This window comes from Loxodonta africana, chromosome 24 (genome assembly GCF_030014295.1).
Source record: "Loxodonta africana isolate mLoxAfr1 chromosome 24, mLoxAfr1.hap2, whole genome shotgun sequence".
In the NCBI taxonomy this organism is placed as follows: Eukaryota; Metazoa; Chordata; class Mammalia; order Proboscidea; family Elephantidae; genus Loxodonta; species Loxodonta africana.
This window is the reverse complement of record NC_087365.1, coordinates 34,352,047-34,369,213: the sequence shown is the minus strand read 5'-3', so window position 1 is coordinate 34,369,213 and position 17,167 is coordinate 34,352,047. Positions and strand designations below refer to the sequence as shown.

The 17,167-nt window shown below is 40.4% G+C and overlaps 1 protein-coding gene across 3 annotated transcripts in view; it reads left to right on the top strand.

Moving 5' to 3' along the window:
• TRPC4AP (transient receptor potential cation channel subfamily C member 4 associated protein) overlaps positions 1–17,167 on the top strand; it is an 82,576-nt gene that overhangs the window by 5,899 nt on the left and 59,510 nt on the right. For 2 of the 3 annotated variants that reach the window (XM_064276011.1, XM_010591634.3), the window contains exons 2-3: positions 13,450–13,578; positions 16,474–16,590. In XM_064276011.1, coding sequence (XP_064132081.1) covers positions 13,450–13,578; positions 16,474–16,590 — 246 coding nt within the window. The remainder of the gene's footprint in view (positions 1–13,449; positions 13,579–16,473; positions 16,591–17,167) is intronic. The other variant, XM_064276012.1, reaches the window with a different exon arrangement.

The window sequence follows — 17,167 nt, the reverse complement described above, 5'->3', positions numbered from 1 at the left end:
TACTGAGGTGTAATGTGCACACAGTAAAATTTACTCTTTTTCGTGTACAGTTCTGAGTTTTGACAAAAGCATGTAGTCATGTAACCAGCACCACAATCAGAATGTAGAAAATTCCTTTGTAGTAGTCAGCCCCTCCCCCAGCGCTAGCCCTTGCAACCACTCATCTGTTTTCTGTCATTCTTTTGCCCTTTTCCTGACTGTCATATACACGGAATCATACTGTCCTTTGAGTCTGGCTTTTTCCAATTTTAAAAGACATTTTTCACTTCTGTAAGTTTCGATAATGATTGCTTTGGAGAGCTTCGTGAAATACTTGAGATGAGTTTGATTCTGAAAAATGGGTGGGATTTGAACAGAGTAGCAGAGGTATTTCTGGCTCTAAAGTACACCACTGAGACAGTCCTCAAAACTGGCTATTAGAAGATGGGGAAGTGAAAGAGAAATGTCTGTACGGGAGAAAGATGGGAGGTAAGTTCAGTTAGGTTGGGAATAGGGTATAGGGTAAGAAAGGTAATTAACATTATTAAATGAGCATCTACAGTGTGACAGACTATTTTTTTTTAATTTGATTGTTAAATACTTGACCTACAGAAAACTTATAATGAGCAATACCGCAAACACCCGTGTACCCACTGCCAAGCTTAAGAAATGAAGCGTTACCAATAGCTCCTTTTGTGCCCATTCCTCCCCACCAGAGGTAATGTGTTTTTTCAGTAGATAACATATGTGTATGTACCAAAAGTTTACCAAGAAAAGTAAGTATCCCTTGCAAATAGCCCTACTGCCTCTACTAGGACCTGCCAGTTCCACTCACAGAGGAGTGGTTATCTGTTAACTACGGTTATCAGTTTCTTGTGTATCCCTCTGAAGCCATTCTAAACTTAGAAAAGCAAATGTGTGTATACATATACCTTTGTTATTATTGATACACAAGTGGTATACTATACACACTATTGTGCATCTAGCTTTTTTCACTTCAAAATGTTTCTTAGAGATCTTTCATGTCAGTACAGACATAGGTTCACCCTCAGTAGCTATTACTGAACAGTTTCCTAAGTGGTTGTACTAATTTGCTACTCCCATCAGCGGTATATGTGAGTTTGTGTTGTTCCACTTTCATAACCCATGATGTTGTCAGTCTCTTAAATTTTAGCCATTCTAGTGGGTGTGTAAGGAGCGCTAGTGGCACAAAGGTTAAGCACTCAGCAGCTAACCAAAAGGTTGGCAGTTCAAACCCACTTAGAGGCTTTGCGGGAGAAAGACCTGGCAATCTGCTTCTGTAAAGATTAACCAAAAAAACCAAACCTGTTGCCATCGAGTTGATTCGGACTCATAGCAACCCTATAGGACAGGGTGGAACTGCCCCATCGAGTTTCCAAGGAGCGCCTGGTGGATTCAAACTGCCAGCCTTTTGATTAGCAGCCATAGTACTTAACCACTATAACACCAAGGTTTCCCTGTAAAGATTACAGCTAAGAAAATCCAATGGGGCAGTTCTACACTGTCACAGGGGGTGGCTATGAGTGCCAGTCCACTTGACGGCACCTAACAACAACAACAGTGGGCGTGTAGTGGTATCTCGTTATGGCTTTAACACGTATTTCTGTGATGACTAATGAGGTTGAGACGTTTTATTGGCCATTCGGACATTCTCTTTTGTGAACTGCCTGTTAAATCTTTTGCACATTTTTCTTTTGGGTCTTTTTTTATTGATTTGAAGTGCTTTACATTTCCTGGATATGAGCCCTTTGTAGTGATGTTTCGTAAATATTTTTTCCCACTCTGTAGCTTGCCTTTTCAGTCTCTAAGAGGATCTTTTGATGAACACAAATGGCTAGTTTTAATACAGTTCATTGTTATCACAATTTTCTTTATGGTTAGTGCTGTTTGTATCCTGTTTAGGAAACCTTTGCCTACCCTAAGATCATGGAGAAACTCTCTTTATCTTCCAGAAGCTTTAACGTTTTGCCTTTGACATTTAGATATACACTCCATTTGGAATTAATTTTGGGGTGTGGTGTGAGGTTTTTCCATATAGATATCTAGTAGACCCAACATTATTGTTTGAAAAGTCCCTCCCCGACTCCGTGCCACTGCTCTGTAGTGTCAGCTTTGTCATAAGTCAAGTATTTGTGTATCCACAGTTCATATATGCATCATCTTGTCTGTTTTGTTCTACTGGTCTGCCTACTTATCCTTGTGCTGATACCACCCCCCAAAAAAACCGAACCCATTGCTGTCAAGTTGATTCCAACTCATGGTGACCCTATAGGACAGTGTAGAACTGCCCAATAGGGTTTCCAGGGAGTGCCTGGTGGGTTCAAACTGCTGACCTTTTGGTGAGCAGCCAAGTTCTTAGCCACTTGTGTGCTTAGACCACACTGTCTTGTTTTCTGTAACTATACACATTGATTTTGGCTGGACTGTATAGAGTAGGAGTGCGTTCTCCTGCTTAGCTCTCTTCAAGATTGCCTTGGCTTTTCTTGGTCCTTTGCCATTTCCATACACATTTTAAAATGAGTTTGTACAATTTTTAAAAAATATTTCATTATGTCTTTGTGAAAGTTTACAGAGCAATCAGGTTCCCATTTAACAGTTTCTACACAATTTGTTCAGTGACATCGGTTACATTTTACACACTATGTCAACTTTCTCATTATTTCTGTTCTGGTTGTTCTGTTCCCAGTAATCTAGTTTCCCTGCGCCCTTGCCTTCTCATCTTTGCTTTAGGGTAAGTGTTGACCTTTTTGTCCCATATAGATGGCTTTTTTTAAAGGAGCGCAGTGCTCACAGATGATTTTTTTATTTTATGAGCCAATCTGTTATTTAACTAAAAGATAATCTCATGGAATAATTTTGATTCAGGGTTTAAAGAGTATCTTAGAGCGATAGCCTCAGGTTGTCCTCCAGTCTCAACTGGTCCTGTAGGTCTGGATTTTTTAAGAATTTGAATTCTGTTCCACATTTTGCTCCCATTCTATCAGGATCCATCTATTGTATTCCTGAACAGAATGATCAGTAGTGGTAGCTGGGCAGCATATAGTTCTTTTAGTCTCGGTAAATGAGGTCATGGTTCCTGTAAGCTGTTAGTCCTGTGGACTGGTTTCTTCTCTGAGCCTTTGGTTTCCTTCATTCTCTTTTACTCCAGATGTGTGGAGATTAATGGTTGTATCTTAGATGGCCTCTTACAAGCTTTTAAGACCCCAGATGCTACTCACTTAGATAGAATGTAGGGCATAAACTTTATGTACTATATTATGCTAATTGACCAAGTTGTCCCACGAGACTGTGGTCCTAAGTCTTCAGACCCCGTAAACCAATTCTCTGAGCTATTTATTAAATATCTGTGCCCTCTATGTGCTTTATTGCATGTATGACTATATATGGATGCACTTATATATAGATATATCTATATGTTGTTGTTGTTGTTAGGTACCGTCGAGTCGGTTCCGACTCATAGCGACCCTATGCACAACAGAACAAAACACTGCCCAGTCCTCCGCCATCCTTACAATCGTTGTTGTGCTTGAGCTTATTGTTAGCAGCCACTGTGTCAATCCACCTTGAGGGTCTTCCTGTTTTCCACTGACTCTGTACTCTGCCAAGCATGATGTCCTTCTCCAGGAACTGATCCCTCCTGACAACATGTCCAAAGTATGTGAGACGCAGTTTCGCCATCTTTGCCTCTAAGGAGCATTCTGGCCACACTTCTTCCAAGACAGATTTGTTTGTTCTTTTGGCGGTCCATGGTATATTCAATATTCTTCGACAACACCACAATTCAAAAGCGTCAACTCTTCTTCAGTCTTCCTTATTCATTGTCCAGCTTTCACATGCATATGATGCAATTGAAAATACCATGGCTTGGGTCAGGCGCACCTTAGTCTTCAGGGTGACATCTTTGCTCTTCAACACTTTGAAGAGGTCCTTTGCAGCAGATTTGCCCAATGCAACGCGTCTTTTGATTTCTTGACTGCTGCTTCCATGGCTGTTGATTGTGGATTCAAGTAAAATGAAATCCTTGACAACTTCAAACTTTTCTCTGTTTATTTCATGTTGCTCACTGGTCCAGTTGTGAGGATTTTTGTTTTCTTTATGTTGAGGTGTAATCCATACTGAAGGCCGTGGTCTTTGATCTTCATTAGTAAGTGCTTCAAGTCCTCTTCATTTTCAGCAAGCAAGGTTGTGTCATCTGCATAACACAGGTTGTTAATGAGTTTTCCTCCAATCCTGATGCCCCATTCTTCTTCATATAGTCCAGCTTCTCAGATTATTTGTTCAGCATACAGATTAAATAGGTATGGTGAAAGAATACAACCCCGACACATACCTTTCCTGACTTTAAACCAATCGGTATCCCCTTGTTCTGTCCGAACAACTGCCTCTTGATCTATGGAAAGGCTCCTCTTGAGCACAATTAAGTGTTCTGGAATCCCCATTCTTCGCAGTGTTATCCATAGTTTGTTATGATCCACACAGTCGAATGCCTTTGCATAATCAATAAAACACAGGTAAACATCCTTCTGGTATTCTCTGCTTTCAGCCGGGATCCGTCTGACATCAGCAATGATATCCCTGGTTCCACGTCCTCTTCTGAAGTCGGCCTGAATTTCTGGCAGTTCCCTGTCGATATACTGCTCCAACCATTTTTGAATGATCTTCAGCAAAATTTTGCTTGTGTGTGATATTAATGATATTGTTCTATAATTTCCACATTTGGTTGGATCACCTTTCTTGGGAATAGGCATAAATATGGATCTCTTCCAGTCACTTGGCCAGGAAGCTGTCTCCCATATTTCTTGGCATAGACGAGTGAGCACCTCCAGCGCTGCAGCTGTTTGTTGAAACATCTCAACTGATATTCCATCAATTTCTGGAGCCTTGTTTTTCGCCAATGCCTTCAGAGCAGCTTGGACTTCTTCCTTCAGTACCATTGGTTCCTGATCATATGCCACCTCTTGAAATGGCTGAATATTGACATTCTTTTTGGTATAATGACTCTGTGTATTCCTTCCATCTTCTTTTGATGCTTCCTGTGTCGTTTAATATTTTCCCCATGGAATCCTTCACTATTGCAACTCGAGGCTTGAATTTTTTCTTCAGTTCTTTCAGCTTGAGAAACGTCGAGCGTGTTCTTCCCTTTTGGTTTTCCATCTCCAGCTCTTTGCACATGTCATTATAATACTTTGTCTTCTCGAGAGGCTCTTTGAAATCTTCTGTTCAGTTCTTTTACTTCATCAATTCTTCCTTTTGCTTTAGCTGCTCGACGCTCGAGAGCAAGTTTCAGAGTCTCCTCTGACATCCATCTTGGTCTTTTCTTTCTTTCCTGTCTTTTCAGTGACCTCTTGCTTTCTTCATGGATGATGTCCTTGATGTCATTGCACAACTCGTCTGGTCTGCAGTCACTAGTGTTCAATGCGTCAAATCTGTTCTTCAGATGGTCTCTAAATTCAGGTGGGATATACTCAAGATCATATTTTGGCTCTCGTGGACTTGCTCTGGTTTTCTTCAGTTTCAGCCTGAACTTGCATATGAGCAGTTGATGGCCTGTTCCACAGTCTGCCCCTGGCCTTGTTCTGACTGATGATATTGAACATTTCCATCGTCTCTTTCCACAGATGTAGTCGGTTTGGTTTCTGTGTGTTCCATTTGGCGAGGTCCATGTGTATAGTCCCCGTTGATACTGGTGAAAGAAGGTGTTTGCAGTGAAGAAGTCGTTGGTCTTGCAAAATTCTATCATCCGATCTCCGGCATTGTTTCTATCACCAAGGCCATATTTTCCAACTACTGATCCCTCTTCTTCGTTTCCAACTTTTGCATTCCAATCACCAGTAATTATCAATGCATCTTGACTGCATGTTTGATCAATTTCAGACTGCAGCAGCTGATAAAAATCTTCTATTTCTTCATCTTTAGCCCTAGTAGTTGGTGCGTAAATTTGAATAATAGTCGTATTAACTGGTCTTCCTTGTAGGCGTATGGACAGTATCCTATCACTGACAGCACTGTACTTCAGGATAGATCTTGAAACGTTCTTTTTGACGATGAATGCAACACCATTCCTCTTCGAGTTGTCATTCCCAGCATAGTAGACTATATGATTGTCCTATTCAGAATGCCCAATACCAGTCCATTTCAGCTCACTAATGCCTAGGATATTGATGTTTATGCGTTCCATTTCATTTTTGACGATTTCCAATTGTCCTAGATTCATACTTTGTACGTTCCAGGTTCCGATTATTAATGGACGTTTGCAGCTGTTTCTTCTCATTTTGAGTCATGCCACATCAGCAGCTGAAGGTCCTGAAAGCTTTACTCCATCCACGTCATTAAGGTCGACCCTGCTTTGAGGAGGCAGCTCTTCCCCAGTCATCTTTTGAGTGCCTTCCAACCTGGGGGGCTCATCTTTCAGCACTATATCAGACAGTGTTCGGCTGCTATTCATAAGGTTTTCACTGGCTAATGCTTTTCAAAAGTAGACTGCCGGGTCCTTCTTCCTAGTGTGTCTTAGCCTGGGAGCTCAGCTGAAACCTGTCCTCCATGGGTGATCCTGCTGGTATCTGAATACCGCTGGCATAGCTTCCAGCATCACAGCAACACACAAGCCCCCACAGTACGACAAACTGACAGACATGTGGGGGATATCTATATATGCCACCTGTAAACACACACTTACTGAGGAAGTACTTACTGATGAAAATCAAAGACCATAGCCTTCAGTATGGCTTATACCTCAACATAAACAAGAATCCTCATAACTGGACTAATAAGCCATATCATGATCATTGGAGAAAAGATTGAATTTGTCGAGGATTTCATTTTACTTGGATCCACAGTCAACACCCATGGAAGCAGCAGTCACGAAATCAAAAGATGCATATCATTGGGCAGATCTGCTGCAAAGGACCTCTTCAAAGTGTTGAAAAGGTGTCACCCTGAAGATAAGGTTCGCCTGACCCAAGCCATGGTATTTTTATTCCCATCGTATGCGTGTGAAAGCTGGGCAATGAATAAGGAAGACCGAAGAAGAATTGACGCCTTTGAATTGTGGTATTGGCGAAGAATATTGAATATTCCATGGACTGTCAAAAGAACAAACAGATCTATCTTGGAAGAAGTACAGCCAGAGTTCTCCTTAGAAGCAAGGATGGCGAGACTGCGTCTTACATACTTCGGACACTTCATCAGGAGGAATCAGTCCTTGGAGAAGGACACCATTCTTGGTAAAGTACGGGGTCAACGGAAAAGAGGAAGACCCTCAATGAGTTGGATTGACACAGTGGCTGCAACAGTGGGCTCAAGCATAACAACAATTGTAAAGATGGTGCAGGATTGGGCGATTTTTCATTCTGTGGTGCATAGGGTTGCTGTGAGTTGGAACCGACTCAATGGCACCTACAAAGAACAACAGATAAACACACGTATATATTCCTATACACTTACGTGCATACATACATACACATGTATCCACATTCCTGTTTTTTAGTTGTTGCACTGTTGTATGTACCCTAGCATTTACCAAAAACATCCTTTTTTTTTAGTTTGTACATTGTATAAAAATCATACTGAAAATGACATTTTAGATTATTAAGCCTTCCAGTCCCCAGACCTAGTACTATCTTCTTTCTTTCCCTCCCACTCTTCTCTACCCCCTATTTACCTCCTGCCCCCCCCTCACTTTTTCTTCCTTACTCTCTCCTTTTCTTCCTTACTCTCTCCTTTTCTTCCTTCCCTCTTCACCCTCTCGGTCTCCTTCTCCCTCCTCTTTCTCTTTTGTTTGGTCGTCCTTATTTTCTTTTGATAATGTTGTATAGTTTTCTATGTAGCAATCTTATGTAACTTGTTAGATTTATTCTTTGGCATTTGACATTTTTTTGATGAAAATCGTATTTTCTAACTATAGGTGGAATATAAAAACAAGATTTATGTTTATATTGCTCTTAATAATTTATCTTTAGGTTCTTTTGGATTGTATACGTATATAATCATCTGTCAATATGTCATCTGCAAATGATGCCTGTATTTATCCTTTCAGATGTTGTATATTTTATTTCTTTTTCTTGCCTTACTGTGCTGACTGGGACCTCCTGTCAAAAGAACGAACAGATCTATCTCGGAAGAAGTACAACCAGAATGCTCCTTAGAAGCAAGGGTGGTGAGACTGCATCTTACCATCCTAGGAGGAGTGGCATGTTCTGGATCTAAGAGGGAAACCCTTAACATTTTACCACTATGTCTTATGTTTGCTGTAGGTGTTCTGCGCATACCCGTTATTAAAAGTTCCCGTCTTTTCTGAGTTTGAATTTATCATGAGTGGATGTTGAATTCTATCAGAATTCTTCCTCTGCATAAATTGTGATATTCAAATAATTGTTGTCCTTTGTTATTAATGTGGAGAATTACATTAAATTATTTTTCAAATATTAGACCAAGTTTGAATTTCTGATACAAATGATATTCTTCTATAGATTGCTAAATTTTATTCACTAATGCTTATATTAAGATTTTTTTCCCTCCGTGTTCATGAGTGAGCCTGGCCTGTATTTTCCCTTTGACAGGCCTTAGTATCAGGTTTATGCTAGACACCGAGCACAATTTAGTTGCACCCCATGAGTTTTGATAGTATTTTCGTTATTGTTCATTTCAGAATATTTTCAGATTTCCAATTTGATTTCATCTTTGACTCGTGCATTTTTTAAAAGTATGTTTCTTAATTCCCAAAGCTGGGAATTTTACAGTTATCTTTCTATTACATATTTTAAGTTAATTGCAATGTGGTCAAGAAACTACCTTTACAATTTTAATTCTTTTAGATGTGTTGGCATTTGCCCTGTTGCCCAGCAGGGGTCATTTTTGTAAATGTTTTGTGTGTACTTGTAAAGGATGTGTAGAGAGCAGATATTAGATGTTGTACTTACATATGTTGATTTTGTTGTTTGTGTTAAAATCTTCTATATTCTTGCTAATTTTGTGCCTGAGAGATATATAAAAATATCCTGCTATAAATGCAGTTTTGCCTATTTCATAGCCCTGTCAATTTTTGCTTATATATGTTGATACATTTATGTATATATAAATTACATATATATATAAGATATATTCAAATTTAGAATTGTTACATTGTGCTGGTTGACATTTTTATTCTTGTAAAATACCGCTGGAAACCCTGGTGGCTTAGTGGTTAAGTGCTGCGGCTGCTAACCAGAAGGATGACAGTTCAGATTCACCAGGTGCTCCTTGGGAACTCTATGGGACAGTTCTACTCTGTCCTATAGGGTGGCTATGAGTCAGAATCAACTCGACGGCAGTGGTTTTGGTTTTGTTTTTGAAAATACCGCTGGTAATGGCCTTTGCCTTAAGTCTGTTTTGCTGGTTTTAGCATAGTTATACCACCTATCATAGTCATCTAGTGCTGCCATAACAGAAATACCACAAGTGATGACTTTAACAAAGAGAAGTTTATTTCCTCACAGTAAAGTAGACTAAAAGTACAAATTCAGGGCATCAGCTCCAGGAGAAGGCTTTCTGTCTCTGTTGGCCTTCTCATCAGTCTCCCTGGTCTAGGAGCTTCTCCACACAGGGACCCTGGGTCCAAAGGATGCACTCTTCTCCCAGTACTGCTTTCTTGGTGGTATGAGGTCCCCACTTCCTGCTAGCTTCCCTTTCCTTTTATCTCTTGTAAGATAAGAGGTGGTGCAGGCCACATCCCAGGGAAACTCTATTTACATCAGATCAGGGATGTGACTGGTATTTTAGTTGTCTAGTACTGCTATAACAGAAATACCACAAGTGGATGGCTTTAATGAAGAGAAATTTATTTCCGCTCAGTGAAGTAGGCTAAAAGCCCAAATTCAAGGTGTCACCTCCAGGGGAACGCTTTTTCTTTCTGTCAGCTCTGGAGGAAGGTCTTTGTCCTCAGTCTTCCCCTGGTTGAGGAGCTTCTCAGGTTCAGGGACCCTGGGTCCAAAGGATGCACTTGGCTCCTGGTGCTGGTTTCTTGGTGGTATGAGGTCCCCAACTCTTTGCTTGCCTCCCTTTCCTTTTATCTCTTGAGAGAGAAGAGGTGGTGCAGGCCACACCCCAGGGAGACTCCCTTTACCTTGGATCAGGGAAGTGACCTGGATAAGGGTGGTGTTACAATCCCATGCTAACCCTCTTTAACAAAATTACAATCCCCAAATGGAAGATCACCACACAATACTGGGAATCATGGCCTAACCCAGTTAATACACAAATTTCGGGGCGGGGGGACCTGAGTAAGGGTGTTACAGTCCCACCCTAATCCTCTTCAACATAAAATTACAATCACAAAATGGAGGACAGCCACACAATACTGGGAATCATGGCCTAACCCAGTTAATACACAAATTTTGGGGCGGGGGCGGGGGGGGGACCTGAGTAAGAGTGTTACAGTCCCACCCTAATCCTCTACAACATAAAATTAGAATCACAAAACGGAGGGCAGCCACACAATACTGGGAATCATGGCCCAGCTAAATCGATACACACGTTTTTTTGGAGGACATAATTCAATCCATGACACCGCCTTTCTTTCAGTGTGTGTTTCCCATTCCTTTACATTCAGCCATTCTGTAAACTGTGTCTCTAGTAAGTGGTGTAACAAGCTTTGTCTTTTGATTGGAACATTTAATATTTTGGGGTTAAATGTACCTGCTTAATATTTGCTTTTTAAATGTCGCACATGTTTTATGTTCTTTTTCTCTGCTTTATTTTTAATGTTTCTTTTCTGTTTTAACAGCTTTATTGAGGTATAAACCAACTTAAAAAAAAAATTGAGGTATAATTTTTTTTAATTTATTTTTTCTTGTTGAGAATATACACAGCAGAACATACACCAATCCAGTAATTTCTACATTTACAATTCAGTGACGGTGATTACATTTTTCAAGTTTTGAACCATTCTCACACTCCTTTTCTGAACTGTGCCTCCTGCCCATTAACCTAAGCTCATTTACCCCCTAAGTTTCCTATCTAATCCTTTGAGTTGGCTGTTGTCATTTTGATTCCACATAGGTACTTCTTAAAAGAGCACGATGCGCAAGGCAAACATTCTTTACTAGTTAAGCTAAATTATTGTTTTGTTTAAAATTATTGTTTCAGGGTTCATCTAGCCTCAGTGGCTTCAGAAAGTCTGGAGTCCATGGGAATTTGAAATTCCATTCTGCGTTTTCCCCCTTTTGATCAGGATTCTTCTGTAGAATCTTTGACTAAAATGTTCAGCAGTGGTAGCTGAGTATCACCCAGTTCTTACGGTCTCATGGCAGAGGAAGCAGTTATTCTTGGAGGCAATTAGCCACACATTGCGTATCCTCCTCCTGTTCCTGTTTTTCCTTCTTCCTCTCTTGCTCCAGGCTAATAAAAACCAATTGATAAAACTTGGGTAGCTGCTTGCAAGCTCTTAAGACCCGAGGCACTACCCAGTGAACTAGGAGGTAGAACAGATGCACTAAACATGTTATTAGGCCAATTAAGTGGCATACCCCACGAAACCATGACCCTAAACCTCTAAACCAAGGAACCAAATCCCATAAGGTGTTTGGTTGTACATAAGCAGACTCAACAGCTACTCTCTTTTTTGTCATTGTTCTGAATGTGTCTATCACACAACTTTTGCCAGTTCAACTTTTTACAGGTGTACAATTTATTGACATCGATTAACATTAATTGGCTGTGCAACCCAGTTTTTCCATCACCATAAACAAACTCAGTGTGCACCATAAGCAATAACCATGTCCCTTTTCTCCCTTCCTCCTGCCCACTAATAAACATTGATCTCTATTTGTCTTTTTATGTAAGTGAAGTCACACGGTATTTGTCCTTTTGTGATTTACTTATTTCACTCAGCTATTGAGGTATTGGAGCCATGGTGGCGCAGTGGTTAAGAGGTATGGCTGCTAACCAAAAGGTCGTCAGTCCAAATCCACCAGCCACTCCTTGGAGACCCTGTGGGAGCAGTTCTGCTCAGTCCTGCAGGGTTGCTATGAGTCAGAGTCAACTCGGCAGCAGCGAGTTTATTGAGGTGTAATTTATAATACCATAAGATTCACTCATTTAAATGTATGTAAATGATTTTCGGTAAGTTTATAGAGTTAGGCAACCATTACTAGAATCAAGTTTTAGATTACACCCATAATTTATTTTTTAGAACAGCTTTGTTGAGATGTGATTTACGGACATTACACAATTCACCCATTTAGAGTGTGTAAGTCATTGGTTTTTACTACGTACACAGCTATGTACCCATCACCACAATCGATTTTAGAACGTTACCTCCAAAAGAAACACCGTACCCATTAGGAGTCACTCCCCAGTTTCCCCTTCTGCTCAGCTGCCAACAACCACTAATCTACTTTTTTTCTTATGAATTTACCTGTACTGGACATTTCATGTTAATGGAATCATGAAATATGTGGCCTTTTGTGACTGACTTCTTTTACTTAGCATAATGCTTTCAGGGTTTATCCACACGGTAGCGTGTATCAGCACTTCATTCTTTTTTATGGCCGAATAATACTCCATTGTATAGATACACCACATCTCATTTATCCCAGTCATCCCTTGATGTTTCCTCCTTTTGGCTATCATGGATACCACTATAAACGTTTGTGTACAAGTTTTTGTGTGGAAATGTTTTCATTTCTCTTGGGTATATATCTAGGAGTGGAATTGATCAGTCATGTGATAACACTGTTGTTTTATGAAAGGCCAGTTTTCCAAACTGGCTGCACCCAAAAAAGTGGCAGCACCATTTTTCTTCCCTCCACAGTATATGAGAGGTCTGATTTCTCCACAGTCTTGCCTGTGCTTTTACTGTCTGTGGCTTTTTGATTCTAGCTGTCCTAGTGGGGGTGAAGTAGCATCTCATGATGGTTTTGATTTGCATTTCCCTGATGACTTAAGGATGCCTGGCATCTTTTTATGTGTTTATTGGCCATTTTGTGTATCTTCCTTGGAGAAATGACTATTCAGAATCTTTGCCCATTTTTTAATTGTCTTATTTATTATTGAATTGTTAGATTAGGAGGGGCACCTAGTCACTTAGAGGAGAGAGCAAGGCCAGTCAGGGAAAATTTCTGGCTGTTTATCTTATTTTTTGAAGTTGGAGAAGGAGCTTTCCAGGTAGGAAAAACAGAAGAGGATGTTTTAGGCAGGAGGAGGAACATGTACAAAGGGAGAACATAGACGTTAGGACTGAATGTGCATTTGAGAGAGGTGATGTTGGCAAATAGGTGACAGATTATGAAGGGGATTGTATCACAGGGCAAGGAGCTGGACTTTTAGATTATAGGCCTTTGAGAATCTGTTTATAGCAAGAGGCATTTGAGATACTTGTCCTGGGTGAGTTTGGGAGGCAGCTGCTCCCTTTCCCATATTTGCTGGTAGCTCTTTCCTCACTAGTGAAATGTTTCTCTCTCTTTTGACCCACAGTTCACTGAAACATTTTTGACGGAGAGGGACAAACAATCCAAATGGAGTGGAATTCCTCAGCTCCTCCTTAGACTGTATGCAACCAGCCACCTCCACAGTGACTTCGTTGAGTGCCAAAACATCCTCAAGGTAACTCTTAGGGTTCTTGGAGGGACTGCATTCTGGGCCTCCGAGTGACACAAGCTATCTGCTTTTTTTTAAAAGCCTCTATTGTAGTAGCTATAGAAACTTTGAGAAGTTCAGAAAAAGTACAAAGAAGAAAATAAAAATCATCTTAATCCTACGCTTGAGAGATAATCATCATTGAATTTCCACTGTATATCCTTCTGGTCTTTATTCACTCATGTTTTGTGGCAGTGCTTGCTTAATTTGGGAGATCAGCACTATGCCCTAGAATTTATTTGGATGACATGCTTTTTGAACAGGGTTTAAAGGATCCCATATTGCTGAAGGGGCAAGGAAGGGGCCTTGTGGTTGTTGAAAATTGTGACTAAGAAGATTGAAGGGGCCTGGCTTGATGGTTGACAGATGAGTGGAAATTGTGCAGAGACATTATTCGACAGCAGTTGTTCTCAGACTTGAGTGTACAGCAGAATCACCTGGAGGGCTTATTAAAACAGAGTGCGGGGCCCCACCCCAGAGTTTCTGATTCTGTAAGTTTAGCATTACCATATTCAAACTTTACTTTGGGGTGGCCCCAAATTTGAATTTAGAGAACCAGCTCTGGCTGTAGTTAAAACCTCTGCTAGTTGTATTTGACCAAAATGAAACTGAATGATATAATGTTTTTCAGAGGTGAAATTCTGATTATTATATCAAAGAATTAGCCATTCCAAAACATAATAAGCACTAAATAAGTTGAGTCTTTACTTTAAAGAAAAGACTTTTTTATTCTTGATCTTCTCATGGTTTGATTAGGATAGAAATAATGATAACCTCTTTCACTTGGTTAAAAATACTCTGTAAAGAATTATACATTATTTCATTTGATTCCTGCAAAACCTCTGAGATATGGGGTGGAGGCAGAAGGAGGAGGGAAACTAACATTTGTGACTGCTTGCTGTGTGATCATTTCTTATTCACCCAGCTAGTACTTACTGAGTGCCAGGCATATTTAATTCTTATGGTAACTCTATGAGGTAGGTGGTATATTTCCCTGTAATAATCAAGAGTGTTTTGATCACAGGTAACAGAAACTCAGACTAGCTTAAGCAGAAAAAGGTTCTTTATCATCTCACTTAACTGGAAAGTACAGGTGTGAATTCAGGGGCCGAGCAGAGTCAGGCCTCCCATCTCCTGCCTTGACATTGGTGTGTGGCTTCATGTTTCTCCGTATGATCACAGCTGTAAGGTGACATTACTGCAGCTTGTGCCAGCCGCTGAGGCAAGAGGGATGAGAGACTGTTGTCTAGGCCTGATCGCCTGCCCCTGAGGCTGGGCCTGAGGTGCTCTTAGGCAGCCCCAGCAGAACCTTGTGGAAACAGGGGAAGGGTACATCCCCAGAGAAATGGGGTGGTCGTTACTTGAAGAAGAGTGGCTCAGAGATGTTGGACTGGCAAAATCCAGGTATCTTCTACATTCCGTTTTTCATTTGAGGAAGAGAAAACTGAGCAATACCCACCCAAAGCCTTGTGGCTGCTATGTGTGAGCCCAGATTTGTCTTACTCCAAAGACCAAGCTTGTACTGTATTATGTTGCCAGCAGAAATTACATTCTGATTTTACAGATGAGAAAAATGAGACCCAGAGACAGTGGTTTAGTCTTTTACAAGTGGTCTTTTGCAGAGTCTGTGACCTTGGGCAAGTCTTTTTTAACTTTTTTGTTTTGTTTTTTACCTGTAACTTGGGTAAAACTATACCTACTTTATTGAGTTATTTTAAGGATTAAATGTGTTAAAGTATAAAAGCCCAGTGCCTGGCACGTGGCAGGCTCTCTCTTTAAGAGGCAGTTCTACTTTTTATCCACATGTGGTTCTCAAAGTGTGGTCAGCATTGGCGTCACTTGGGAGCTTGTTAGAAATGTACGTTCTCAGGCCCTACCCCAGACGTAGTGAATCAGGAACTCTGGGGATGGGGCCCAGCAATCTGGATTTTAACAAGCCTGTCAAGTGTTTTTGACGTGCATTAAAGTTTGAGAACCACTGCACGAGCCCACTGCTGCTGTTTTCCTCAGAGGCTTCTAAGGAGAAACATAGTAGGGTCCTAGACTTCTTCCACCTCCCTGCTTTACCCAAAATAGCTCTGCTTTCTTCTATAAGCGCTAATTCTAGAGTCAGACTATCTGGGTTTAAATCCTGGCTCCACTGCATACAAGCTGTATGACATTCGCAACCTCTTTGTGCCTCAATTTCCTTATCTGTAAAGTGTGGGGGGATAGTAGTAACTTACAGTATTGTGAAGATTAAATGAGATAATACCTGAAATGCTTAGAACCAAGCCTCGTACATAAAAATTAACTATTACTACTACCTTTATTATTATACCAACATTTCAATAAGACTTTTTTTTTTTTTTTCTATTAGCTTTATTCTGTATAAACAAAGGATTCTGTGGCTCAAATTTGAGAGCCACTATGGTGGCATCTAAAAATATCACCACCACAACCCTATAAACCACCTTTATTTAACGCATGCTGCATCTTGGGACCTATGAGGCCTATAAAGAGAACTCCTTTCTAGTCTTGTCTTCAAGGAGCAGATTGTCTAGGGAAGAAGTAATGTAAATTTGTAAACAGTTGGGAAGTAAAAGTGCTAAATCCCACAAATGAATTACAGATGGCTTTGGGGGCTCAAAAGGGCAGCAGATTGCTTCTGGCAGAGGGGACTCTGGGAGGACTTCCTACTGGAGGTGTTTTGGTTATCTGTTGCTGCAGAACCAGCCACCCTAAAACTTAGTAACTTGAAATTACCACCTTTTATTTCTCACAGTTCTTTGGGTTGATCGAATGGTTCTGATGTTTTGGTTTCTGGTCTTTTAGATACCAGAGCTGAATGTCTGTATACTTTTTGTTTTTTTTTTTAACTAGGAAATTTCTCCTCTTCTCTCCATGGAGGCTATGGCATTTGTTACTGAAGAGAGGAAACTTACCCAAGAAACTACTTATCCAAATACTTATATTTTTGACTTGTTTGGAGGTGTTGATGTAAGTAGCTGTTTATTATCACTGCTGCTATTACTACTACTAAATGGTTTCAGAACTTAACTCTTGAAATGAGAGTCAGGAAAACATCTCAGAATTTATAGCACACATTTCAAAAATTTAACTTTTACAAGCTCAGTGGTGCTCACCTGTGTTGAAGCAGCATATTTTAGAAAAATTTTATTTATTTGAGTTGATAGTATATCCACCTTTTAAAAAAAGATACCAGTGAAAAGTGTATCTCCCCCATTTTCCTAGTGTCCACTCCTCAGAGGCAGCAGTGATTGCTAGTTTCTTGTACGTCCTTCCAAACGTGCCCTCTCTGTATGTGCGTGTGCAGCCCCCAGCCCCACCACCTTAGGGTGATTTTCTCCCACGTAAGAGCTGCATACTAACTAGTGGATACACTGTTCTGTGCCTTCTTTTTTCCATGTAGCTTTGTATCTCTAGCTTGGAGATAGTTTCATTTCAGTAAATATAACTCTGCCTCATTATTTTAAATAGGTATCTAGTATTCCATGATATGATTACACTATAATTTATTCGCCCAGGCCCCAATCGATGAGCATTTTTTCTTATA